The 25,744-nt window shown below is 54.7% G+C and overlaps 1 protein-coding gene and 1 long non-coding RNA gene across 4 annotated transcripts; both read left to right on the forward strand.

Moving 5' to 3' along the window:
- Window positions 1–584: 584 nt before the first annotated feature.
- Window positions 585–12,615, forward strand: CCDC42 (coiled-coil domain containing 42). Of its 3 annotated transcripts, XM_053892912.1 has the most exons (8): window positions 585–705; window positions 1,278–1,533; window positions 1,818–1,923; window positions 2,196–2,300; window positions 3,778–3,975; window positions 8,756–8,977; window positions 9,063–9,221; window positions 12,332–12,615. In XM_053892912.1, the coding sequence occupies exons 2-8, from the start codon at window positions 1,451–1,453 to the stop codon at window positions 12,407–12,409; spliced, it is 951 nt and encodes a 316-aa protein (XP_053748887.1). In that variant the 5' UTR covers window positions 585–705; window positions 1,278–1,450; the 3' UTR covers window positions 12,410–12,615. The 3 variants fall into 3 exon arrangements, with proteins under 3 accessions (XP_053748887.1, XP_053748886.1, XP_053748888.1); XM_053892911.1 differs by lacking the exon at window positions 585–705 and having other exon boundaries at window positions 1,199–1,533; XM_053892913.1 differs by lacking the exons at window positions 585–705; window positions 12,332–12,615 and adding an exon at window positions 9,438–11,171 and having other exon boundaries at window positions 1,199–1,533.
- A 1,070-nt stretch (window positions 12,616–13,685) lies between these two features.
- On the forward strand, window positions 13,686–25,251 carry LOC109246115 (uncharacterized). The gene is made up of 4 exons (XR_002071212.2): window positions 13,686–13,759; window positions 19,994–20,116; window positions 20,755–20,851; window positions 25,181–25,251. It is a non-coding gene; the product is annotated as an uncharacterized LOC109246115 (long non-coding RNA).
- Window positions 25,252–25,744: the final 493 nt, after the last annotated feature.

Consider the following 25,744-nt stretch of genomic DNA (forward strand, 5'->3'; position numbering starts at 1 on the left):
CAGGGGGAGCCCAAAGAGGGATGGGTAGTGGAGAGGAAGATTCCCGTGCGAGGTACAGAGGAAGCAACCAAAAGGGCTCCCAGACAGGCGGGGTGCACGCGCAGGAGAGGATGCCTTAGCAGCTGCCTGTAGGCGCCGACCTGGCCCTGGGCCACCTGATGCCATAGATGCAACCAGGCACGTGCCCATATGCCAGGGCAAACAGGTGACTCGAGAAACAGGCAGCCCTCGAGGAGGGGGAAAGAGGGTAAACCCCAAACGAAGACCGTGCTGGGCTCTAGGAATAAACAAAGAGAGAAGCGTCCCCTTTTGCGAAGCGTCGCGTCCTTACTGGCGCTCTTGTCATCCTGCTGTGGGCCTGTTTCTTTGGGGGCGCTCCCGGTGAGAACCCGTATTGGCTGAGAGGCTGGTGGGGGTGGGGGTGCCGTCGTGTTCCCCCTCATCCCCGCCCCGCCCCCCCCCCCTCCCCAGCGGTCAGCACCAAGGGCACTGGGGAGCCGGAAAAGGTGCGGCGTCAGGCGGCCAGCAGGGGGCACCAGAGGACCGGCAGTGCCGCGGGGAGGGCTCGCCCACTGGGGGGCGCCGCCCTTCCCTGGAGGGACCCCAGTCCCCAGACCCGGAGGGGCCGAGTCCGCTGCAGGCGCCGGCGGGGAGCAGAAGGGACAGTGCGGAACCGGGAACCGTGTCCCGCAGCAACGACTCGAGGTCGCCGCCGTCGCCCCCCACCCCCACCCCGCCCCGGACTCCTCGGCGCCCGCCTCCCCACCTCCCCCACCCCCCAGTGGGCCTCCTTGGTCCCCAGGCTCCCCGCCTATCCCCACGCGCATCCCTCCCTCGCCCACCACTTGGTTCTCAAGCTCGGGCCTCCTCCCACCCTCCTGCAGGCCCCCACCCCTGCCTCCTTTTCTTCTGGGCCATTTGTCCCAGCTCCAGTCCCTCCCTCACCCCCCTCACTCTCTCTCTCTCTCACACACACACACCTGAACCCCCAAGGACACCCCTCTACCAAAACCCCCTCTTGGGCCATGGCCACCCAGACCCTCCCTCCCAGGCCTGGACACCAGCATCTATTCAGTCCTAACTTCTTCCCCAAGCTCCTGGGGGGTAAATGCAGGAGCAGGGGGGTGGGATTCCAGCAAGACTGGGGTCAGGGGGGACAAGGGTCAGAGAGCAAAGCCTGAGTTCCAGTGGGTGGTCCACAGAACCAGGAGATCCGTTGCTAGGTAACCAGATCTCCCTTCACTTCCCAATACATCATCCTGAGCTGCCCACCGCAGGTGTCCAGCCGTCTTTCCCGGGTCTCGGACACCCACCCTCCGGGGGACCCTGACAAGCAGAAGGAAGGGAGAAGCAAGAGCCCAGCTACCGCCCCCCCCCCCCCCCCCCAGCCACCCCCAGCCACCGGTTCACTGCGAGGATCCGGCCGCCTGGCCCATCGGGTCACACCAGCATGAGCCTGGGCATCATGGAGGAGGACGAGCTGGCCGAGTACTTCCGGCTACAGTATGGGGAGAGGCTACTACAGCTGCTGCAGTGAGTGCCCCCCACACCCCCCACGCCCCACCTCCCAGCCCGTCCCCTCCACTTCCTACAACCCTGCGCCCCTCCCCCCCCCCCCCCCCCCCCAATCCTCATCGCCCTGCCCCAGCGTGCTTCCCAGGCGCCAACACAGCCCTGTCCCCTCTCAACACACCGTCCCTTTCACTCCCGTGGGGGACAGGACCCCCTTCCCCCTCCGTGCCCACGGGTTACCGCCAGCCCCGGCCCGCCCCAGGCGCTCGGAACCCACCGGCCTGTCTTGCCCGTGTCTTGGGCAGGAAGTTCCCCAACATTGAGGAGCAGTCGGAGTCCCCATCCATCCGGCTCCTGGAGAAGAAGAAAGAGGCCAAGATCATGCACATTGCTATGGAGCAGAAGAAGGAGGTGGGGGACTGGAGGCACGGAGGGCAGGAAGGGCCCCGGGGCTCAGAGCCCCGGGACAGTCCTCCTCTGTGTGGGCGGCCAGAGCTGGGAGTCCCGGCGAAGCTTCTGTGTTCCCAGGGAGGAGAGAGGAAGGACCTGAGCCTCGAGGGGAGCAGGGTCCCGGGACCCTGCGCTCCGAACCCGGGCAGGCCTGGGGACAGAGGCGCCCGGGAGGGAGGGGCGGGGCGGGGGGAGGGGCCCTCCTGACCTCTCTGCCCTCCCCAACCCCCAAGACGTTTCGGCGCCGGATGGAAACCCTGAATCTGCGTTGGGAGGAGCTGGGTACCAAGGAGGCCCAGCTGAAGGCTCACATCCAGAAGTTCGAGCAGTTCATCCAGGTGTGAGGGGCCGGGGGGGAACCCACCCTCGCAAACTGGCCTCCTCCTCCTTGCTCTTGCCCACTCGTCACCCCGGTTGAAAGTCTCTTCGCGGCTCAGCGACACCTGGGGCTTCTCCCTTCGCGTCCTCAATACTGTTCGTAATTTCCTGTTTCCCTGGTGCACACAGTGTCTCCAGTGAACGAATGAATGAATGAATGGATGGATGGGTGGATGATGACGAATAAACGAGTGTGCCGCGGTCAGGGTGAGGCACATGGGGACACAAAGGGGAACCAGGCAGAGTTTTATTCCCCGCCACTCAGCCACCCCTCCGTCCTTGTACTGAAAGACCAGGCAGGGGTTGGTTGAAGGACCAGGCCCAGGCATCACAATCCAATTCCTCTCCATCCGTCCTCAGAGGAGGATTTAACCATCCGGATTTGTCCAGACCAGCTCCAGCCAGCACGAACGGGGCCCTGAGGGGCCTGGCCCAGCTCCCGGGGGTGATCCCACGGGGGACCCCTGCTCGTAAGCATTTCCAGTCTTGCTCTGTGCGTAATCCAGGTGGGAAAGAAGCTGGCGGCCTGCGTGTATCCTCCAGGGGTCCAGTCCTTCCCAGTGGCCAGAGAAAAGCTAGTGGCGTGTGGTTGGGGCGGCAGGAGATTTGGGGGTGAGAGGTCCTCCAAATGGCTGCCAGACGCTCCACAGCTTGGGAATCCTAAAAAAAAAAAATTGTTACAAATATGGACCCCTGGGTGTCTGTTTGCTTGCAACCCCGGGGGGACGAGGGGGATCCTGGGCAGCTGAGTTGGTTAACTTTGGCTCAGCTCATGATCCCGTGGTTTGTGAGTTCAAGCCCCGCGTTGGGCTCTGGGCTGACAGCTCCGAGCCTGGAGCCTGCTTCTGATTCTGTGTCTCCCTCTCTCTCTCTGCCCCTTCCTCGATTGTGCTCTCTCTGTCTCAAAACGAAATAAACATGAAAAAAATATGAAAATAAAATAAAAAGCTCCCCAGGGGATTGTGATACGCAGCTGGACTTGAGAGCCGCTGGTTTAGGGGACCCTTGATCCTCTGGGGGGCTCCCGGGGCACAGGGCAAATGTCACGCGTGCCTTCACCTGCTTCCAAACACCTTCCATCCGTGTGGAATCCCGGGAGCCCCCGAGGAGGGAAAGGAGCCACATGGGGGCACTGGGAGGGGTGGGTGTGGCCCCTGATCTCTGGTGGGGGGGAGGACTTTGCGGGATGAAGGAGAAGTGGGGTCAGCCCGATGGCCAGAGCTGAGCCTCGTGTCTGTCTTTCAGGGCACCACCTCCTGGGCCTCAGTGCCAGCTATGGGAGCGCGCTCTGGCCCCGCCCGGCCTGCCTCCTACCCCAGCCCCCTAGGCTTGGACCCCCAGCGTTTCCAAGAGAGGGGCGAGGGCCTCGCCGGGGGGAGGGCAGCGTCAGGGGGTGACAGGTGCCACCTCCCCTCTTCCCGTCCCCCCCCCCCCCAGGAGAACGACCAGAAACAGATCCGCGCCCTGAAGAAAGCCAACAAGGAGCGCGAGCTGAAGAGGCAGCGGGTGCGCGAGCTGGCCAAGGTCAAGCAGGAGATGGGGGCCCTGCGGCTGCAGCACCAGCGGCTGAGCACCAGGATGCAGGAGTTCTGCGTCTTCAACAAGTACCTGGAGAAGGTGGTGGAGCACTCGGAGGTGAGAGGGGGGCGGGAGCGGCTGGGGAGGGGTGTGTGTGTGTGTGTGTGTGTGTGTGAGATAAGCTTTGCCTGCCCAACCCTCCCTGCCCTCGCCCCCGGGTGCGTTTTGTAGACCCGAGAGGCGGTGGAGACGAGGGGGAGAAGGTAGCAGAGGCCAAACCCAGCACAGAGCTACAGAGGCCACTACCGGCCTGCACGGGGCTCCCCGACCTCCTCCTCGAACAGGGGCTCCCCTCCTGTCTCCTACTTTCCTCCCGCCTCTGGGCCTTCCTCCTCAGCCTCCTCCCGGGCTCCTTCCGCCCAGCCCCTTCCTTCAGTGGTCCTCCACTTTTCTCCCTGGGCATCCCTGCCCCCCTGAAGGCCTCCCACGGATGCCTCCCAGGCCACCGGTCTCCCCACGCCCCCCTGGTGACAGCAGCAGGCAGGGCCCCCTCCCCAGAGGGAGCCAGTCCTGAAGTGTGTCCTCCCTCCCCACGCCCCCCTGGTGACAGCAGCAGGCAGGGCCCCCTCCCCAGAGGGAGCCAGTCCTGAAGTGTGTCCTCCGTGGGGGTTGTGGATCCGGGTCCTGAGGGCAGAGCCGGGAGGCAAAGGATGTTCCGCTTTTTAAAGTTCCAGCAGCTTCCTTGTAGAACTAATTTATCTGTGCGTGAGGCCCAGATCTGTGTTACGCCCTCCATTCTAAGGTGGATCCATTGTGTAGTAAATGGTTCAGTTCGTCCCGGGGGAGGGGGGGGAGGGGGGGGCTAGTGAGGGAAGACCACATATCAAAGCAGCAGATAAATGATAAGATAGGACTTATCCTCCCCCCTTCCCCTCCCCCCCTCCTCCCTGCAGCCATCAATCAGCAGATCTGGCCTATCCTGCCTCTGAAATATTTCTGGAATCTGGCCCCTGTCCCTTCCCCATCCAGACCCCCAAGGTACCTCAATCCCTCATCCAGAGGAGTTCAACACAGCCTTACTCCTGGTCACCAGCCTGTCCCTCTTTCTACAGCCAGCGTGACCCCCCTGCCCCTCTTTCTTTCTTTTTCCTTCTTCCGTTATGTCTTCCAAAATATTCTAAGCATACTGAAAGTACAGAGAAATATATCATAGCACCCAAGTAGGCATCACAGCTTTGCAAATCTTAATATTCCCCCCCCAGTTCTGTTTCCTTAAATAAAACCCTGTCTTTAATTGAAAGCCCTTGGGAGCCCCCCCCCCTTCCAAGCCCCATCCTTCTTCCCCTCTTTGCGGAGGTAACCAGTATCCTGATTTTTAAACTGCTCATTCTCATGCCTGCTTTTATTATTTTGGTGACGTATTACGTATCCAAAGATCCAGGGGGCTCAGTTGGTCGAGCATCCGACTTCAGCTCAGGTCATGATCTCACAGTTCGAGCCGCAAGTCAGGCTCTGTGCCGATGGCTCTGAGTCTGGAGCCTGTTTCCGATTCTGTGTCTGCCTCTCTCTCTCTGCTCCTTCCCCTGCTTGCGCTCTGTCTCTCTCAGTCTCTCAAAAATAAATACACATTAAAAAATGTAAAAATAAGGGCGCCTGGGTGGCTCCATTGGTTAAGTGACTTCGGCTCGGGTCTTAATCTCGCAGTTTGTGAGTTTGAGCCCCACGTCGGGCTCTGTGCTGACAGCTCAGAGCTGGAAGCCTGCTTTGGATTCTGTGTCTCCCTCCCTCTCTGCCCTTCCCCTGCTCTCTCTCTCTCTCTCTCTCAAAAATAAACATTTAAAAAAATGTAAAAATAAATAAAAAATTAAAGACCCTAATCTTTTCAATTATGGAAAATTCCAAACGTATACAAAAATAGTCTCCTGAATGCCCGTTACTCACCACATAAGTCCAACAATTATGAACTCATCCTATCATCCCCCATACCTTCTTCCCACCTCCGCCATTTTGAAGCAAATGATATTTTTTTTAGCCTCTAAGTATTTCAATATGTGACTCTCCAAGATAAGGGAAATGCCATTGTCACACCTCGTAAAAATGTGACAGTAACTCCTTAATATTAAATATCCAGTCAACATTGAAATTTCCCCAACTGTTGCACACGTGCTTTTTGTACAATTGGTTCGTTCCAATCATGGTCCAAACAAGGTCCCCACACGGCATTTGGTTGGGATGTTTGTTTTTCAAGTGTCACATACATGATTCTGCTGATCAAAAGAATCCAAACTGGGGCACCTGGGTGGCTCAGTCAGTTGAGCGTCCGACTTTGGCTCAGGTCATGATCTGGCGGTCTGTGAATTCAGCCCCGCGTGAGGCTCTGTGCTGACAGCTCGGAGCCTGGAGCCTGCTTCGGATTCTGTGTCTCCCTCTCTCTCTGACCCTCCCTCAGTCACGCTCTGTCTCTCTCTCTTTTTCAAAAATAAATAAATATTTTTAAAAATTTTTTTAAAAAGCCGAACAGAAAAGAGAACATACGTATGATCCTGCTGATATATTTAAAAAGAGGCACAAGTGAATCCTTGGTGATAGAATCCACAATTCTGGTTTCTCTGATAGTGGGCGGGCAGCTACTGAACCATAAGGGGGTGGTTCTGTTCTGGAAGGAGCTGGAAATGTTCTGTCTTCCCTTCTTCACGTATTAGTGAGAAAACTACCACCGGGAGAAAGATATCATAGACGGGCTCTTCCTTTCGTCAGCTACCTTTGATGACCTCGTGAGTCCTAAGGGAAAGGCTTGTTAAGTGCCAGACTCTATATTCCAGTTTTCACCTTAATGAACGGATTCTCTGGCAGCTTCCAAAAGTGACCTGTAATGTTGTCGGTATCGTTACGAATTCGTGGGTTGTTGACACATTTGGTGTGCTGTGATCCTTTGCGCTCACTCTGGCTGATGTTTCAATGTCCTGTCTTTACTTGTTTATTTTTTAAGTTTATTTGTTTATTGGGGGAGGGGCAGAGAAAGAGAGAGAGAGAGAGAGAAAGAGAGAGAATCCCAAGCAGGCTCCACACTGTCACCACAGAGCCCGACGCGGGCGGGGCTTGAACCCACGAACCTCGAGATCACGACCTGAGCCGAAATCCAGAGTGGGACGCTTAACCGACTGAGCCACCCAGGTGCCCCCAGAGCGTCCCATCCTTGAACAGCGGGAGCCTCTGCAGGTGGGCACCCCAATCCCTTTGACATCAGCACTGAGTACCCTTGGGAGCTCCGTTCAACTTAACTGTCATGTGCTCTTGGGTCGTGGACTCGGGGAACTTCCGGAAATGCAGACGTAACTTCTCTCTCTGCTTCTTAGAATCCTTGAATGGAGGAAGTCCACTCTCCTCTTCCGGGTTCACGGGGCACTTCTTTTTTTTTTACTTCCTGCAGGTGGACCTCTCCGTCCCCATCTTGAACCCAGGCTATTCGTCCTAAACCTGCCACACCCCCCCGCCCCTCCCCTGTCATCGTTGGGCTGGCTGCTCCCTTACCTGTCCTCGCCTTCCCCCACCTGCCCCCGCCTGGCCGGCTATGTTCATACCTCTGGCCCCACTTTGGCCACCCCAGGAAACCTTTGCTGGCTGTCCCCACCTCCTCTAATGCCGGGTTGGGTGGTCCCTCCCCCACAGGGGCATGCTGATGGAAAGGCCAACAGGGCACTTCCCGGAACGCCAGTGTGTCGCTGGGAATGTCACGAGATGGAGAAGGCGCTCAGGGCATGTCCCCTGGGCAGCCGGAAGGCCCACTCCGATAAACCCCTGGGGAGGTGAGTTGGCATCCTGGATCGGGTGCCCACGCCACCTTCTACGGAGAGAGGGCCACAGGGCTTCTGTTCTGCTGCCCGTGGTCTGCGGGGTCGGGTCAGAATGTCACGGCCCGGCACCGTGCTGGAGGGGACAGCCGAGCCCGGCAGGCCACCCGCCCCACCGGTGGCCTCTCCAGCCCCCAGCTGGAGGCAGACCTCAGCAAGTGTGAACAAATACCAGAGAGCCTTGGGCTGAAGATACTACCCTACAGTCTTTGGCCGGCCCCATCCTCCAGTCCTAGATAGGGCTTATCGCTCGGAGTTGTAACTCTTTCCCTGTCTGTCTGTCCTCACTCTGTACCACCCCGAGTTTCAGGCTTCCCAAGAGCAGGGTCTGCCTTTCTTATCTCCTGCTCCGGACCTAGTGCTTAGCATCCGGCCTGGCTTACAAATGGTTCTGGGTACATTCTTGTTGGATACGGTCATTACTGCCTTGGGAGACATCTCAAAATGCATTTCCCCGCCCCCCCCCCCCCAAAGCCCCAGCCACCAGGTCCTCTAGAATCCAGCTGGGGGACCTTTGTGCAAAATTCGGGTGCCAGGGACCCCCTCAGACCCCCTCGTGTTTATTAAAACGAACATCTTGGTGGAAGGGAGCCTGGGTGGCTCAGCCCGTTAAGCCTCCGACTCTTGATTTCGGCTCAGGTTGAGGTCTCACGGTTCGTGAGTTCGAGACCCACGTCAGGCTCTGTGCTGACAGTGTGGAGGCCGGTTGGTATTCTCTCTCTCTCCCTCTCTCTCTCTGCCCCTCCCCTGCTCGCACTCTGTCTCTCTCTATCCCTCTCTCTCAAAAATAAAATAAACATTTAAAAAAATGTAAAGCTCCCAGTGATTGCAACATGCAGACCGAGGACCTTAGCTCCCGATTGCACGTGCCCCCGACACCTGTCCCATGGCCCATACCAACCCAGGAGGGCCAGCGGGGGGACTCCTCACGGCCTCTGCCCTTTGCCCTTGGCCGAGGGTCTCCCCACTAGGCTGAGGCATCCAGCCAGGGACCTGGCAGGCGGGCCTGGGGGGCGGCCGTGCCGTGATGGGAGCCCCCTCTGCAGTTCGAGGAGATCCACGAGGTGATTTCACGCTACAAGACGCTGATAAGCATGCACCACGACCTCATGCAGTTGGCGCAGGAGGGCCAGGAGAAGATCGAGCGCGCCAAGGCACGGCTGGCACGCTACATGGAGGAGAAGGACGACGAGATCCTGCAGCACAACAACGAGCTGGCGCGTCTGCAGATGCGCTTTGACCGAGCCCGCAGCGACGTCATCGTCTGGGTGAGCGCGGGGGTGGGGGCTTCTGGGTGAGCAAGGGACACACACGCACACACCTGCTCATGTCCCGGCCCCGTCGCCTCCCCAGGAATCTCGCTGGGCACACATCCAGAACACGGCCGCCAAGAAGACCCTCTTGCTTGGCACCATCAAGATGGCGGCACTGAACCTCTTCCAGATCGTGAGCAAGCAGCTGAAGGAGACCCCTTCCGTGTCCCTGGATGACACCCACAAACAGCTGGACATGGTAAGAGGGGGTGCAGGTGCCCTGGCCAGCTGCCCCGACTGAGCTAAGATGGCTGTCCATTGGTCCAGTGGAAGAATGAACCCCACAGAGCAGTGGTTCTCAAATTTAACAGGATCAGAGTCACCAGGTCAGGGGGGGTACTACTGGTCACCGCCTCCAGAGTCTCTGACTCGGTGGGTCCGAAATGAGAACCCAGGGATTTTCATTTTTCAGCAGGTTCCCAGGTGATGGTGCTGGTCTGGCTTCCACGCTTTGAGAACCACGGCGTTAGCGCTGAGACCCTTTTGGCCCCAGTGAACGCGGGCCCCAGGGGGACCCACGATTGAATTCATCGCTGGTGCAAAAACAGTCTTCTTAGATTCTAGAGACGTGCTGAAAGCTCCATGCCTGGGGCCCACGCTTTGGGAAAAGAGGAAATTGGGGGTGGGGGGAGTCAGCACGTCTAGGAAAGTGTTGGTGTCTGTCTTATTAGGGGCACCCTGAGATTTTTCTCTTTGAAGTAACTAAAAGGAAATTGGAAAGGAAAGAACTTTCTCACTATGCTTCAAAGCCGTGTGATGCTGTGTCCGTGTGCCACCCCAAATCGTCTCCCTTCCGTAAATTTTTTTTTTAACGTGTATTTATTTTTGAGAGAGAGAGACAGAGCGTGAGCCGGGGAGGGGCAGAGAGAGAGGGGGACACAGGATCCGAAGCAGGCTCCGGGCTCCGAGCCATCAGCACAGAGCCCGATGCGGGGCCCGAACCCACGAACCGCGAGATCAGGACCTGAGCCGAAGTCGGACGCTTCACCGACTGAGCCACCCAGGCGCCCCAGAATCATCTCACTTCCCACCAAAGGCACAGATATCCCGCACTTTGGGGAGCTCTGTACCAGAAGACGGGTTAGCCATACTTCCTGTCAGATGCACAGAACCATGACTAATTATTTGTTCCTTTGGCAAAAGCCTTGAGTGCTGCTGTCAAATAACAGAAAGCTCCTCAAGACTGGACTCTGTGTTTGTTTAGTCATTTGCTGTATCTCGGTGTCTAATACAGTGCCTGGCACACAGTAGGCGCTCAATAAGCGTTTGGTGAATGAATATCAAATCCAAGCCAACGAAAGCAATGGGCCAGAAGGCATCTCCCCTATTTAACAACAACAACAAAGTAAAACCCGTGAAATCTAAAGATTTCACCCCGCTGACCAGCCAGGAGGAGGGATTTATTTCCTCAACCCGGAGAATCAGCCTGCAGCTCAAAGCACATAGAACAGAATTATCGACAGTTCAAAGACTGCGAAGGCAGTTTGTAAGAAAGCTTGCTCCTGAAGCCACAATTCTCAAATTTTCTGCGAGCAGGAGTCTTGTGCACCCTTCACATTTGTTGAAGACCCTCAAAGAGCTTTTGTTTGTATGGGTTATAGCTGCTGATATTTACCGTAGGAGACATTCAAACAGAAAAATTAAAAATCCTTAATTCATTATTCAAGGACAACAAGAAGCATGTTAACGTAAATGGCGTTCCTGACGCAAAGCACATTTCCAAAAGAACGCTCTGTGGGACAAGGAACATTTCTGCAAATCCACTTAATGTCTGGCTTCCTGGAGGACAGGTGGGTTCTCCCTTCAGCTTCAGCATTCGTCTTGTTGTGACAGCCTATGTCACAGAAACATCCCGCTCTGGTAAAAGCCACTGTTCGCTCGTGAGCGAATAAGAGAGACAAAGACAAATGATGTCTTAGTGTTATTGAAAAAGGAGCTTAGGGGCGCCTGGGTGGCTCAGTCGGTGAAGCGTCCGACTTCGGCTCAGGTCACGATCTTGCGGTCCGTGAGTTCGAGCCCCGCGTCGGGCTCTGTGCTGACAGCTTAGAGCCTGGAGCCTGTTTCCGATTCTGTGTCTCCCTCTCTCTCTGCCCCTCCCCTGTTCATGCTCTGTCTCTCTCTGTCTCAAAAATAAATAAACGTTAAAAAAAAAAAAAGAAAAGGGTTGTGTGAGGTGACACACAGGACTTTGCTGGGGCTCTGCCCCAGCCTCTCCAAGCAGATAACATTTCCAAAGTTTACTTGACCACAGAACCCTCTTGGGGGGCGGAGTGTGATCGTTTATCATAAGAACATAGTTAGAGGAGTGCTGCACTTGTCTTCTCCGTGATCTTGGGGAAGTTACTTTCCTTCAGGGACTCTGTTTCCTCATTTGCAAAACAGGAATTGTATCTGCAACAGTAACCGTATGGGGAGGGGAAGGGGGCTGTTGAGAGTTTTGGACGGTCCGCGTGGTCCCATCCCCAGGAACATCCTTGAAAAGGAGACATTTAATTCGATTTTATTTTTAACGTTTATTTATTCTTGAGAGAGAGACAGAGAGAGAGGGAGGGGCAGAGAGAGAGGGAGACACAGAATCCAAAACAGGCTCCAGGCTCTGAGCTGTCAGCACAGAGCCCGACGCGGGGCTTGAACCCACAAACCATGAGATCATGACCGGAGCCGAAGTTGGACGTTTAACCGACTGAGCCACCCAGGCGCCCCGAAAAGGAGAGACTTTAGAACTGAGATGGTAGAGGCCATCTAGGCCAACCTGTTCTCCCCCCTTCCCGTCTTAAAGATGAAGAAGCTAAGTGCCAGAAAGATGAACCGATTTCCCCAGGGCCGCGTGAGGAGGCCAGGTGCCCACGTCGCACGCCTTGAAACAGAAGCTTGCGAATAGAACTCAAGCTTCCGTCGATGACTCAAGATGATCATAAGGGGCGTCAGTTCTGGGTTCCGAGCAAACGCCCACCGTGAAGGCTGTTCACTTGTGGAGAGCCGTCTCCCCCCACGCTGCTGGCCCCTGCCCGCCGGAGGCTTCTAGTACCAGGGTCTGCTCCGGCATCCCCTCGCCCCTGCCCTCCCCAGACGGTCAGCTGGACTTCGTACTTTCACCGTGTGTGCCTCCAGGAGTTCCCTGTTTGTGCCTTCTAGTCTGCCAAGCCTGAAGCTTCAACTAGAATAATTGTCAAATAAGGGAAAGTGGCCCCGAGAAATCAGTCACAGGGAGACAGTGACTCCTTACAAGCTCTGCCCGGCCGTGCTCCGTTTGGGGGTGGGGTGGCCTGCCGCTGGCTGGGCTGAGCCCCGGTCCCCTTGCCTTGTTAGATCCAACAGTTTATCCAGGATCTGTCAGACATCTGGACAGAGGTGAGGAGGAAGGAACAACAGCAAGTCCGGGTTTAAGGAGCACCGGTGGTTCCAGAATGTTCTGAGACAGAGACTGAGAGAGCATAAGGCCCTGGTGAGCTTGTGGCCCACCCAGTCAGCTCCGTCTAGCCCTCTGGGACCCCGATGCCTTCCTGCTGGCGAGCACCCCACCATTTACCCCTTAAGGCCTCAGTCCCTCCCATCCCTGAAAACATTAAATCCTATAAGACGTTTGTTCCTAAGCTCTGTCTCTTTTTGGTTTATTCAGGGGGGGAAGAGGGTCCACCGAGGGGAGAAAGACACCCCCTCTTGAAGCTGGCCACTTAGGCTGCCCAGGGACCAGAAAACGAATCTCAGGTCTGGCAGCTCCTAGGCTTTGGACTTGCACACGGAACTAGACCAGCACAGGGTGAGAACGTAGGACCCTTCTTTCCCCTATCACTTCAAAGAAAAGATTCTTTTTTTGAAGTCGGTGTTTCTAACCAGGGTGTAAAAGACTCACTAGAAACTATGGAGGCAGCTTCCCAAGTGGGAGTTCGACAGGTGGGGAGTCAAGAACCCTCCCCAACCCAGGGAACGAGCCCTGCCCTGTTCCCCCTGAGGACCCACAACACGCAGTGTGGTACCAGCAGCACTAACGTGGGTATCGCAGGCAGGCTGCCCGAGGACGCATCTTAGCGGGCTGGAATGAGAGTTGAAAACCAGCGAAAACTGAACTAAATGCGGACCAATGCAAAGTCTTGCACTCGGGGCCCCAAACTCAAAACCATCAGGGCAGGTCCGAGACCAGACAAAGAAAGCGTTTACAGAGCCTAGACTTGGCGCACATCATCCGGGTGAAAACCCCGTGTGGCACCACCGTCCCCGTCCTACGGGACAGCACGCTTGCTCAGGGACAAGGTCGCCATTCACATTCAGTCTGCCTGCCCTGGGCAGGTGCTCAGCTCAGCCTGGCGCCTCTCAGAAAGCCAGAACACCGATGGCTTCCCCTCCGAAGCGGGTAGCAGAACAGGACTGAACAAGGTGATGGGGGGGACGCTGGGATCCCCAACTGTCAACACTTCGGCAGCCTCCTCTCCGCTGGGGTCCTGCGGGAGGCCCCGGCCAGCCCCGGCTTTGGAATCACCCTCTGCATCGGCCAGGTGGTTCTCAAGGCGTGCTCCCCAGACCCGCAGAACCAGCAGCACCTGGGAACTTACTAGAAATGCAAATACCCGGGCCCCGCCCCCAGACCCGAAAATCAGCAACTCCGGGGGGCGGGACCCAGCCACGGAGGGGGTTTAATAAGCCCGCCAGGTGATTCGGTTGCCCGCTCCGGTTGATTGAGGGCCGCTGCTGTGCAGGGAGCCGCTTTCAAGGACCTGGGCTCCTTCCGGCTCCTCCCGCGTGAGTAACAGTACCGGGGATCCGGCCTGTGCCAGTCGGGGTGCGAGCAGAGCCTAGAGCCCCCGGAGGATGCTCACGGATGTGTGTAAAGGGCTACAGGACAGGGATTTGACCTCAGGCAGGTGTCAGTGGCCTGTACAAAGCTGACGCTGGGGCTCGGAGCCCACAGCGGGAGGCAGCCGGGGAAGAGACGGGGAGGGTGAGTCCGAATCCGCACGCACAAGCCGGAGTCCGTGAGGACGGACAGAAGCCGCATCCCGCCTGGGGGAGCCGAGCACGCACACCTGGCCCAGGGACCGAGCCCAGGAGCCGGAGGAGGGGGGCCCGGGGAAGGGGGGCCGACTGCCGAGCTTCACTTCTGCTCCCCCAGGCCTCCCACGGAGTCTCTCTGGGACCCCCAGGCCCCCTCCCCAGAGACACCCAGGGAAAGTGGCTCCGGGAGCTCCTGCTGCCCGGGGCCCCAAGCGCCCACACGGCCATCCCCTCCGTGTCACGTGGCCCCGGCCAAAGGGACTTCTCCGTGGGAGGGGCGGGGGGAGAGGCCATCTGGAAAACCCAGGGTGGCCAGTTCTGGGGGTGGTGCTCGGAGGGAAAGGGTCCAGTCTCTTACTGGAGGGACATGGGCGTCAAGGGCCCTCCCGGAACGGGTCTGTGGGCAGAGGCCGTGCCTCTAACCCAACTTCCCCGAACCTCTGAGCCTCCTGGGCTGTGTCCGGGGAGGCGGGAGAGGGTGTGGGACCCACAGTTCCCCCAAAACCCTGTGTCTGTGAGGTGGGGGTTGAGACAACCAGCTGGCAAGGACTGAACCCAGGTCCTGGGTGGCCTAGGACCCCCCTCAGCCCTGCCCCAACCCCCTTCCCCTCTCTTCCTCTTCCCCTCCCCCCTACCTTTCCCATTCCCCCTCCCTCTCTCCTCCCTCCCTCTCTCCTCCCTCCCTCTCTCCTCCCTCCCTCTCTCCTCCCTCCCTCTCTCCTCCCTCCCTCTCCCCTCCCCTCTCCCCTCCTCTCTCTCCTCCTCCCATTTCCCCTTCCCTCCCCGTCTTTCTTTCCCCTCCCCTCCCTCCCCCCTGCTCCTCATCTTTGGACTGTCCAGTTTCCTGCTTAATTGAACACGCTCAGGTTTACCTCCCCCGCACGTGTGTGCACATGTGTGTACAAATCACTCCAACACTACTGCACTTTTCAGGTTTCCAAACGGGCCCAGCCCCAGCCGGGGAGAAGAAATTCTGTGGGTCTAGGCAGATTTCTTGATTACGAGCAAAGCCACAAACCCGCAAACTCCTTCCCAAGCCCACAGAAAGGGGCAGAGCACATGCAGAAAAGCCCAGGGATCCTCACAAGGACTCTCTCACTGAAGAGCGCCTGGGGCAGCCGGGGACAGGCCCTCCCCCCTCCCCCAGCCCCTCGGCACCGGCTGCCCTGGGCCCTGGACCCCCAGAAGGAAGTCCAAGGCCTGCCCGATTAGGGGAGAGCTGGGCTCCCAGATGCATGAGATCACCTTCCAAGGAAAAGCTGGAGTAAAGGGCCTGATTAGAGCGCTCCCAACCAGAAAAGACACCAGCTCGTTAAAGCAGAAAGAACGGATTGGTTCCAGAAATGAGTGGTTCTCATCAGCCAAGGCAGGAAGCAGGGCTCCCCGTGTTTTCTGGGTAAAGGGAGGCAAGAGGAGGGGAGACCTTCACAGACTTCCTCTCAATGCTACAACACCCCGATCCCCATGGAGCCTGTTAGCCCTTCCACCCGGAAAAGGGGGAGGGGGCTGGAGGGGCTCTGGAACCTTCTTATTTCAAGCCAGCTGTGGGTGGATCACTCAGGTACCTGAGCAAGCTCCCCGACTCTGGCCTGGGAAACTCCCCTCCAATGGCCTGATGTTCCCACGTGCTTTCCCCCTTTGAAACTTTTTTTTTTTTTTAATGTTTATTTACTTTTGAGAGAGAGACAGACAGAATCTAAAGCAGGCTCCAGACTCTGAGCTGTCAGCACAGAGCCCGATGTGGGGCTCAAACTCATGACCCTTGAGATCATGACCTGAGCCGATGTCGGAGGCTTCGCTGACTCAGCCACCCAGGTGCCCCTCCCCCTTTGAAAATTTAACATTTTGACACTGAGACCGCTCCCCATGTAGACCAGGAGTGATCGAGGGCACAGGGCCATGGGCTGGATCCAGAAACAGCCAACGGAGCGAAAGCCAGCAATCTGTGCACAGGCCGGGAGCCTTAGACCAACACGCACTAATGATCTCACAGGTAGACCAGGAGTCCGAGGACGCACCGGGTTCTGCCCTCAGGACTGTTGTCACAATGTCGGTTGGGCCAAGCTCTTTCCTGGACAGTCTAGGGAACAACCCACTTCCGAGCCCTTTCGGGTTATTGGCAGAATAACTGTGCAGCCGGGAGCCTGAGGTCCACATTTCCTTGCTGGTTGCTGGCTCTCTGACAAGAGGCTGCCCACATTCCTTGTCCTATGCCATGTCCTCTATCTTTGGAGCCAGCAGCGGAGTCATTGTCCTGCTTTCCATCCCTCTGGCTTCCTCTTCTGAACCCAACCAGAGAAACTCTGCTTTTATAGGACTCGTGAGGGGCACCCCGGTGGCTCAGTCGGTCAATTCGAATTCTGTCTGTCTCTCTCTCTCTCAAAAATAAACATTAAAAAAAAGTAAAGGGCTCATGATATTAGGTTAAGCGCATCCAGATCATCTCCCCCTTGCCATGTAACATGGCAGTTACACCAGGGGGTGATGGTCTTAGCAGCCGTGTTAAAACTTTGTCTTCCGCACTAATCAAGAAAAGACCTCAGAACAAGAGGGACTGTGACAAGGCGGGGTGTCAAAGGCCCAGACGAGGCACGGAGGGCAGGAACCCTTTCAGATGTGGACCTGACCTCCCATTTATGTGCTAGTGATAGCTTTGGGGTTCCTCCGGGGCTTATTGCCTTCTTGGGGGGGGGGGGGTCAACGAATAGACTTGAGTCAGTCTGGGAATCTCCTGACATTTCATGAAACTTTTACATACACGCATGTATGGATTTTTCATGAGTGAGGGATGGGGGGGGGGGGGGGCAGGAGAAATTCCCTACCTTTCGGTAGATTCTCCCAAGAATCTTAACAAGACTAGGAAGTACTTTTTTCTTTTAATTAACAGTTTTATTGAGATAAGAATTCCTATACCATAGAATTCATTCACTGAACGTACACATTTCAGTGGCTCCAGTCGTGGAGCCATCGACACAATTTCAGAACCTCTTCATCACTGCACCCCCCAAAAAACCTCCAGAGCCGTCAGCAATCTTTCCCATTTTCTCTCAAACCCCCAGCACTCAGGAACTACTAATCTACTCTCTGGATCTCCTATTCTTGGCATTTTCTGAAAATGTTTATTTTGAGAGTGGATGAGGGGCAGAGAGAGAGAGGGAGAGAGAGAATCCCAAGGAGGCTCCACACTGTCAGCAGCAGAGCCTGGCACGGGGCTGGATCTCACGAACCGTGAGATGAAGACCCGAGCTGAAATCAAGAGTCGGATGCTCGACCGACGGAGCCACCCGGGGGCCTTATTCTGGGCCTTTCGTATTAGTGGAGTCACTCTATTGCCTTTTGCTTCATTTACTTAGTATAATGTGTTCAAGGTTCGTCCACGCTATAGGATGGGTCGGTACATCAACTCCTTTTTATGGATGAATGATATTCCATTGTATAGACACAGCACGTTTTCATATCCAGCAACAGTTGACAGACATTGGGATTGTTTCTCCTTTTTGGCTTTGTGAATAGTGCTGCTGGGAACATTCTTGTGCAAGGTTTTCTGGGGACATCGGTTTCCATCTCTCCTGGGTTACGTTCCTGGAGACAAATTGCTGGTTCCATGCAGGAACTCTGTTTAACCTTTCTAGGAAGGGCTAAACTATTGGGAGCTACTGCATCTTGAGATACCGGGAGTGCTTTCGTATCAAGGAGTAATGGAAAATTAGCAAAAAGGAAGACCAGCTGGCCAGGAAGAGTCAGAAGAAAACCCAGAATTTGGTGAAACAATGGCCCAGGACACAGTTGGAGATCAACGAATGAGATGCCCAATTACGTGCCATCCAGAATCCAAGGAAGGAGGCTGGACTGTGAGTTAGGGACCCCCGGAAGCCACCCCTCCCCTCCCCATAATTCACTTCACAGCCACCCCAGGCAGCATCCCTGCTCCCACCCACCTCCCCCCTCACACCTGGGCTTCTGTCAATCAACAGTGGTGACATTGAGTGCCTCCTATGTGCCAATCCCAGACAGAAGTGAAGGGGACAGATGGGGAAACAACTGATGTGGGTTCTACCTCTTGGAGCTTATGGTCTGTTGGGAGAGACATTAAACCAGTGGTTAGTCACATGACGGTGAGGAGGAGGAGGAACAAGGAGAAGAAGGTTGTCCTAACACAACGTGGGGACACCCTGGGTCTGGAAGGGCTGGGGTCGCTGGACCAGAGACAGCCAGGACAGAAGACAGGCAGGGTGGGATCGCGCTGGGGCTGGTGAGGAGGTCTTTCCAAGGATCTTGTGTTTTATTCTAGCCTGAAGGGCACGTAGAGGGTCTTATTAAAGAAACACAATAAAGAATACGAGGCCAAAGACTGCGCTCTGAGCAGAAGTTTGCTTGTTTTTTGTTCTAGAGTGACAGGGCTCAGAAACCCAGTTTGGCACCCAATCTAGGATCTGGGGAATGAGGTTTGGGCAAGGAGAAAAGGAGTAGGTCTTTAACCTGAAAAACAAAAACAGAACTCACAAACCATCTCTGTCCTGTGCTGGGAAGGCAAGTCTGGTGAGATCCGAGCTTCGTCAGGTGGGCACGGGGTCCTCACCATTTGATGGCAGGCAGGGCGCCCGGCCCAGGGTGACGGCTCACACTCGTCTCAGCGCATGCCAGACTGCACTTCTGTGTGTGGTCTACACAGCATGTCAGATTTAAGCTGGGGAAGAGCATGGTCGGATTTGCCTCGGAAAAGATGGCTCTACCTCCTGAGTGTGTAGAATGAACTGGATGGGGCACGAAAGGAGGGGGCCCAGGGGGGCCCGGGTGGCTCCGACAGGTCATGAGCTCACGGTCCATGAGATCCAGCCCACATAGAGCTCTGTGCTGACAGCACGGAGGCTGCTTGGGATTCTCTCTCCCCCTTTCTCTGTCCCTCCCCTGCTCATAGCGCTCACTCACTCTCTGTCTAAATAAATAAATACACTTAAAAAAAAAAAAAGAAGGTGGCTCGAGTGGCCGTAGGAGACCATGTTACTAAGGGATAATTGTTTTTAACTTAAAATTTTTTAATGTTTTTATTTTTGAGACAGAGACAGAGCAGGAGCAGGGGAGGGGCAGAGAGAGAGAGAGGGAGAGAGAATCCCAAGGACTTGCAGGGGAACAATAATGCGACAGATCCAAGTGGGGTGTTGTGGGTGGACCGGGGTGTGGAGGGTCCACAGATCTTCCCGGCTCCCGACAGCAGATCCTGGGACGCCTCAGGAAGCCTGGGGCTCTTCAGAATCCAGTTGGAAACTCTTGGCTTCAGTATTTTGAAGGCTTCTGCCTGCTTAGCATTGCACGTTACCTGGGATCTCTGGGTTCCCAAATCTTAACTCTCGATTATTTATATACTATTTAAGTTCCATCTCCTGCTTGAATTTTTATTACTTACAACATTAAGGATGCAATTTTGGGGGTGCCTGGGTGGCTCAGTCGGTTAAGTGTCCGACTTCGGCTCAGGTCATGATCTCACGGTCCGTGAGTTCGAGCCCCACGTCGGGCTCTGTGCTGACAGCTCCGAGCCTGGAGCCTGCTTCGGATTCTGTGTCTCCCTCTCTCTCTGCCCCTCCCCTGTTTGCATTCTGAACCTCTTTCAAAAATAAACATTTAAAAAAATTTTTTAAAAGGATGCAATTTTTAAGAGGCAATCTAGCATCGTGGTTTTAAATGCAGACTCATAAACTCTGAGCGCCATGACCTCGAGCATGTTTCTTAATCTCTCTGTGCCTCTGTTTCCCCATCTGTAAAATGGAGAGCCTCGCAAGCAGCTCATAGGATTGCTATGACAACCTATGCTATGCTATGCTATGACATATGCAATTATGCTATGCCATAATTGACATAAATCAATTAATGTACGTACATCGTATTACGTACCTGGGACGTAGGAAGTCTGGAATATTTTCTGTCATTGTGATTCCAGTGATTGAATGAATTCACGAGCCATCATTCTGTTTCACTCTGCTCCAGAGGAGCCAGGAGGTTGGGACCAGGATGCCTGTTTCCATCAACACTGTGGTCCTTCACTAACGAGCGAGCGTCAGGAGTGAACACACAGATGGGAAGATTCAGCCGCGTCAACAAATAGCAAGGGTGAGAACTTCCAGGATCGTTGCCATCACATGCATGTTGAGTGCCTGCAGTCCCCTCCAAGTGTGGGTCTGAGGCACCAGAGAGGGGATGCTGGAGACAGTGAGCACCCACCTCCCCATGCTGCCCCAGCCCTGCTGGGGGAAGGAATCACTGAAAACGTGAAGGTAACTCCTAGTGGCCTCTTCCTTCTTGAGACACAGCAGGAGTGATGAAGACAGAGGGTAAGGGTGGTATTTATGCCAAGTTTTGGCCCATCCTTTTCTCCTTCCCCACAATTTTTTCCTGCATATGCCCTCCAGGATCCCCTCTGCCTCTTAGAGAGAGAGAGCAAGCTGAGGACTGGTTAGTGGATGGTCCACACAGTGCCCCTCCTCATGGGAGGTACCAGCAGAGTTTAAAATACTCCTTCTAATAATCATTATAGATACAAAGCTTGTATAGCACTTGGAAAGAGTAGGCTTTGATACTCTGCTCTACAAAGAGGTGGAGCTAATTCCCTTCCCCTCGAGTGTGGGCTGGGCTTCCCAGCTAGCTTGGGAAGAAAGGAATATGGCGGGAGTAAGGGTTTCTGCCATCCAAGAGTAGGTCATAAAAAGCACTGTGGTTTCCTCCTTTCTCTCTCTCTCGGTTCCATTCAGTCTGTGGAGAAGCCAGCTGCCATGTCACAAGGACACTCAAGCGACCCTGGTGGAGAAGTCTACACGGGGAACAAAGTCCTCCCCCACCAATAACCATGTGAGTAGATCTCGGAAGTGGGTCCTCCTACCTCAGATGAGCCATCAGATGCCTGTAGCCTTGGTCAATATCTTGACTACACTTCATGATACACCCGGGGCCAGAATCACGCAGTTAAGCTGCTCTAGATTTCGGATCCTCAGAAATCATATTATTGGGGTTTGGTTTTTTGTTTTTCTTTTGTCGTGATCTCCCTTTCTCAGCCTTTTCTTGGCTGACAGCCAGTCTAAAGCAGCCACCCCATCACTCTCTACTATCCAAATCCCATATACTCTTTTATACCACCTATGACTACTTAACTTTCCTCTTTGTTCATGGTTTTTAGCTAGCTACAGTGTAATTTAAGTTCCACGAGAGCAGGAATAGGTTTTGGCATATTCAGAGGTGTGTGCGCATTGTCGGCAGCCGTGCCTGGTACACAGTAAGTACTCATTAAGTGTTTGGGGGGGGGTGAATCAAACGAATGAAAGGTATATTCTTTCACGGAAGGATCTGTGTTGACCTTCGCATCTCCACGACTCTGAACGCAGTAGCTAGAGCGTGATCAGAGCTCGCTTAACGTTCCAGGACAAAAATAACTTTGTAAGACAGTAACGAAGTGAAAAACGAACAGTGGTGATCCGCGAATCCCTCATAAAATACGTGTGATATTCTTTTACGCCCCTAAGTCTGAGGTAACGTATTACCTAGACCTACCGCAGATAATTATGACAAAGAAGTAGTTTTCTTTTTCTTTTTTTTTCCTACTCACTTGAAAACAGGTTGCGGACATCGTGACCCTTTGGGCCCAGATACTTTAGCGTGTTTTTCTAAGAACAGTAACACTGGATAATTTTATTTCAGTTTATTAGGATTTATGACACCCCTTGTACTTGCCACGGCAGCACATACACTAAAAATAGGAATTATTGCACCCATGAATTCGATATGGGTTAATATCTAATATACAGTTGATGAATTTCTCCAACTATCCCAATGGATCCCGGCATCATTTAGAGCAAAAGACAAAGTCCTCACGGAGGCCACGAGGCACCACCAAGGTGCGTTGGCTGTTCCCTGTGTGTCCAATTCGCTCTCATCTCCTTCAAGTCTTGGCTCAGATGGCTCCTCCTCTAGGGGGTTGACCATGACTACCCGTTCTTGAACTTCAGTCCCCCCCCCACCCCCTGGCTCTCCCATCCCCTTGCCCTGTAGATGTTTCTACACAAAGTATCCTCTTGGAACCTCTTCGATTCTGAATAGTATGTGTCTCCCCTATTAGCATGGGAGCCCTGGGAGGTCAAGGGCTGTGGTCTGTGTTCTCTGCAACGTTCTACCGCCTAGAACGGCGCCTGGAGCAAACATCAGCGGCTGGTTGCAGGCTGGGCGCGAGCCTAGAGATGTGCCTCCCACCGGCTCTTGCAAAGGGGACCTCGGGTGGTGTAATGATAATGGGCCACACGCCATCTCTGCTGGAGAACTTGGCCACATTTCGGGGAGACCCGGACAGGATGAGGGCGAGCCCTACTAGCCAGAGAGGGACTGAGGGATGACGGTATTTGCTGGACTCTTATCCCTGACACCACGATGTTCTGCCTCACATCCTGTATCTCAGAACATCTCTCTTCCCCCGGAACATTTTTATACTCCTCTTTAAGAAAGAGTTAATAGGGGCGCATGAGTGGCTCAGTCCGTTAAGCCTCTAACTTCAGCTCAGGTCATGATCCCACAGTTTGTGAGTTCAAGCCCCACGTCGGGCTCTGCGCTGGGAACCTGGAGCCTGCTCCAGATTCTGTGTCTCCTCCTCTCTCTGCCCCTCCCGCCCCCCCCCCCCCCAAATAAATACACATTTAAAAAAAGAGTTAATAGTACTAATAATCAGTGGCATGTCATAATAAATGCACCCCGTGTAACAGTCATGATGCCAAACCCTTTAAACCTGGTGTCTCTAATGTAATCCTCTTAATAATCCTGCCAGGCGGGTTTTACCGTAAATCTCATTTTCTGGACAAAGATGATTCAGAGGTTTAGCTGACTTTTAAAATTCGTATTTAATTTACTGAAATTACAGTTCAAAACATCTAGCTCTCTTCCTTAAGCTCCGGCTTACAAATCTCATTCTATTTATGTCCAACATATTTTAACTCTCACTTCTAAAAGGAGTTTGAACGTTTGATTCCAGTGACCAAGTTAGGCTCCCGTAAACATTTTAAATTGCAGGCAAACATCTATTGTGTTCGGTTTCCTCTTATGTACTTTAATGGTGTGACAAGACAAAATCTTTCCAAGCATTTAAATTTACATTATTCACCCAATAAATTAAACTCAAATCAATAAATTTGAGTTGTCAGAAATGTTCCAATACTATGTATAAGTTTAAGAAATTCTCAGTTTAAAATTCTAAATCCAGAGGTGCCTGGGTGGCTCAGTCGGTTAAGCATCCAACTCTTGGTTTCGGCTCAGGTCATGATCTCGGGGTTCGTGAGTTCGGGCCCCACGTCGGGCTCGGTGCTGACAGCCCACGGCCTGGAGCCTGCGTCTGACTCTGTGTCTCCCTCTCTCTCTGCTCCTCCCCCACTCGTGCTCTGTCTCTCTCTCTCTCTCTCTCTTTCTCTCTCAAAAATTAACATTAAAAAAATGTCTTTAACAACAAAGAAATAAAAATAAAAAAAGATTAGTCAGGTCATTTCTAAAGCTAAAGATCTCTGAGCCAGATGGAATCCAGCATTCTTCCCTACTTGACGGCCGCTGTGGACCAGGCAAGGCTTAGAGATATTAAACTGATGTGTGATCGAATCATGGTTTAGGAATCAACTGTTTTTCCACCGAGTGGTGGAAATTCAGGCGTCCGCCAACAACGGGAGGGGACCTGGGGAGGCCGCCAGTTTCTTCCCAGGTCTGTGACATCACACCCCATTCTTCTGCCACCTGGGAGGTCAGCCAGCAATTAGGGCAGGAAATGGGGAGACTTCCGTCTAGAATCCTGTGCTGCCTTCTCTCCTGCCCTAAAGGATAAAGGTCACACGGGTGGGACCAGAAGACAGAAGCAGCAGAGAGAGGTTCCTCCCGAGGCAGCACAGAGGCGCCCAAACACCTGTTTATTGATCTCCTTTCGAGTTCCATTAAGCCCAGGTAGGCTGATAGGGCGGATGGATTGTTCCCATTTTTCATTCATCCAACAAGTATTCATTGCGCGTGTATTACGGGCAAGGCGTTGCCTTCAAGGAGCTCACGGTCCCCGTCGGAAAGCAGTGGCCGGAGCTGGGGCCGAATGTAATCTACGTCACGGGAGGCTGGGGAGGGAGGGTCATCTCCCTCCGGTGGAAAGAGATCGGAGCTGGCTTCGTGAAGGAGGGGACATTCGATATTCGGCTGTGTTTGCTGGGCACCTACTATATGCCCGAGGGGCTTGGGGACGGACAAGAAAGAGCTAAGCAAGGTACTGCAGGTTACGAGGAGCTAATGTTCACTGAACGCTTCCGTCCCGCTGACCCTGTTCTAAGGGCTTTACCCAGACTGACCTGTTTAGTCCTCCCTGCCCTCTGTGAGGCGGGAAACCCTCGACGCCCCCATTTTGCGGGTCAGGAGACTGATTTCGCTTGCCTGTTGCCGCACAGCAGTCCCCTCCCGTCCGAAATGTAACGGCTTCGCACAGCAACCGTTGTATCTTACTGTTTATTCGGCGGGTCAGGAACTCAGGGCTCAGCGGGGACAGCTCATCTCTGCTCCACTGGGTGACACGGCATCGCGTCCGCCACATTCACAGCGCTGGTCAGCGACTGGCGCAGAGCCAGCCCGGGTTCGAGGGGAAGGGATTCGGTCGACAGGCCAGGAGCGGCAAAGTCACGTGGCAAAAGACACGCGGGATGGAAGGGATTGCTCTGGTCGTCTTTGGAAACAATCTTACGCCAACGTGGGGTTTAAGTAACTTGCTCGACGTCCTACCGCTAATAAGCAGGCTGTGGGCGGTCAGCGGGGTGCAGGTGAGACGTGCAGAAGCGTGGAGAAGCTTCGCACACGACGGAGCCTGGAGCGTAACCGTTCAGGTCGCCGCTTGACGAGAATGAGGCAAAAACGCTAGGCCGCGGATGACCTTGAGTGCCAGGCTAAGCTGTCTGGACTTGACCGTGTGTAGGCAGTGGGAAGCTGCGAGAAGGTCCGGAGCGGAAGGACTTGTCCAGGACCGTGCCCTGGGGACACTGGGAGACTGGCGGGCCGGTGAATGAGGACACTGCCGGAGTGATGCTCTCTGATCTGACCCGGAGAGCACAGGAGGGAAGAGAGGGGCGGGTGTGTATGCAGGAGACATCGGGTGGGTCCCACCTAACCCTGCAACTTGGCATTTAACAGGTGAGGAAATCGTGACTCCGAGAGGTCAATGCTCCGGGATGTCCTAGCAAAGCCACCGGCAAAGGCAGAGGGTGAGAGGCCCGTGGGTGAAACTGTAAGCGGAGGGTGGGGGGTCCGGGGTCCAGGTGTCACGACCCCTAATGCATTCAAGTGCAGTGGGAGCGTTCGTGGTGGGAAGCCGGGAAGTCGGGGCTCCATTGACCTCAGTGTGGGACCCGTGGCACCAGCCTGGCATGGCTGTCGGTCCAGTGCGCTGTCCAATGAGGGGGTGACTCGGCTTGAGTCAACAGAAAGAGCCCGCCCCGGGGGGTGACAGGGTACCCTTCCGTGCTGGCAGCTCGGAGCCTGGAGCCCGCTTCAGATTCTGTGTCTCCCTCTCTCTCTCTGCCCCTCCCCGACTCGCTCTCTCTCTCTCTCTCTCAAAAATGAATACATGTGTAAGAAAATTTAAATAAAACTTTTTCAAAGCAGCAGGGAAGAGACAAGAGGGGGTGGGATACACAGGGCTTGCAAAGCTCTCACTTTGAAAAGATACTGACTTTAAAAAAAAAAAAAGGGAAGGAG

This window comes from Panthera pardus, unplaced genomic scaffold (assembly GCF_024362965.1).
Source record: "Panthera pardus isolate Hobbes unplaced genomic scaffold, ASM2436296v1 HiC_scaffold_3, whole genome shotgun sequence".
Lineage (NCBI taxonomy): Eukaryota > Metazoa > Chordata > Mammalia > Carnivora > Felidae > Panthera > Panthera pardus.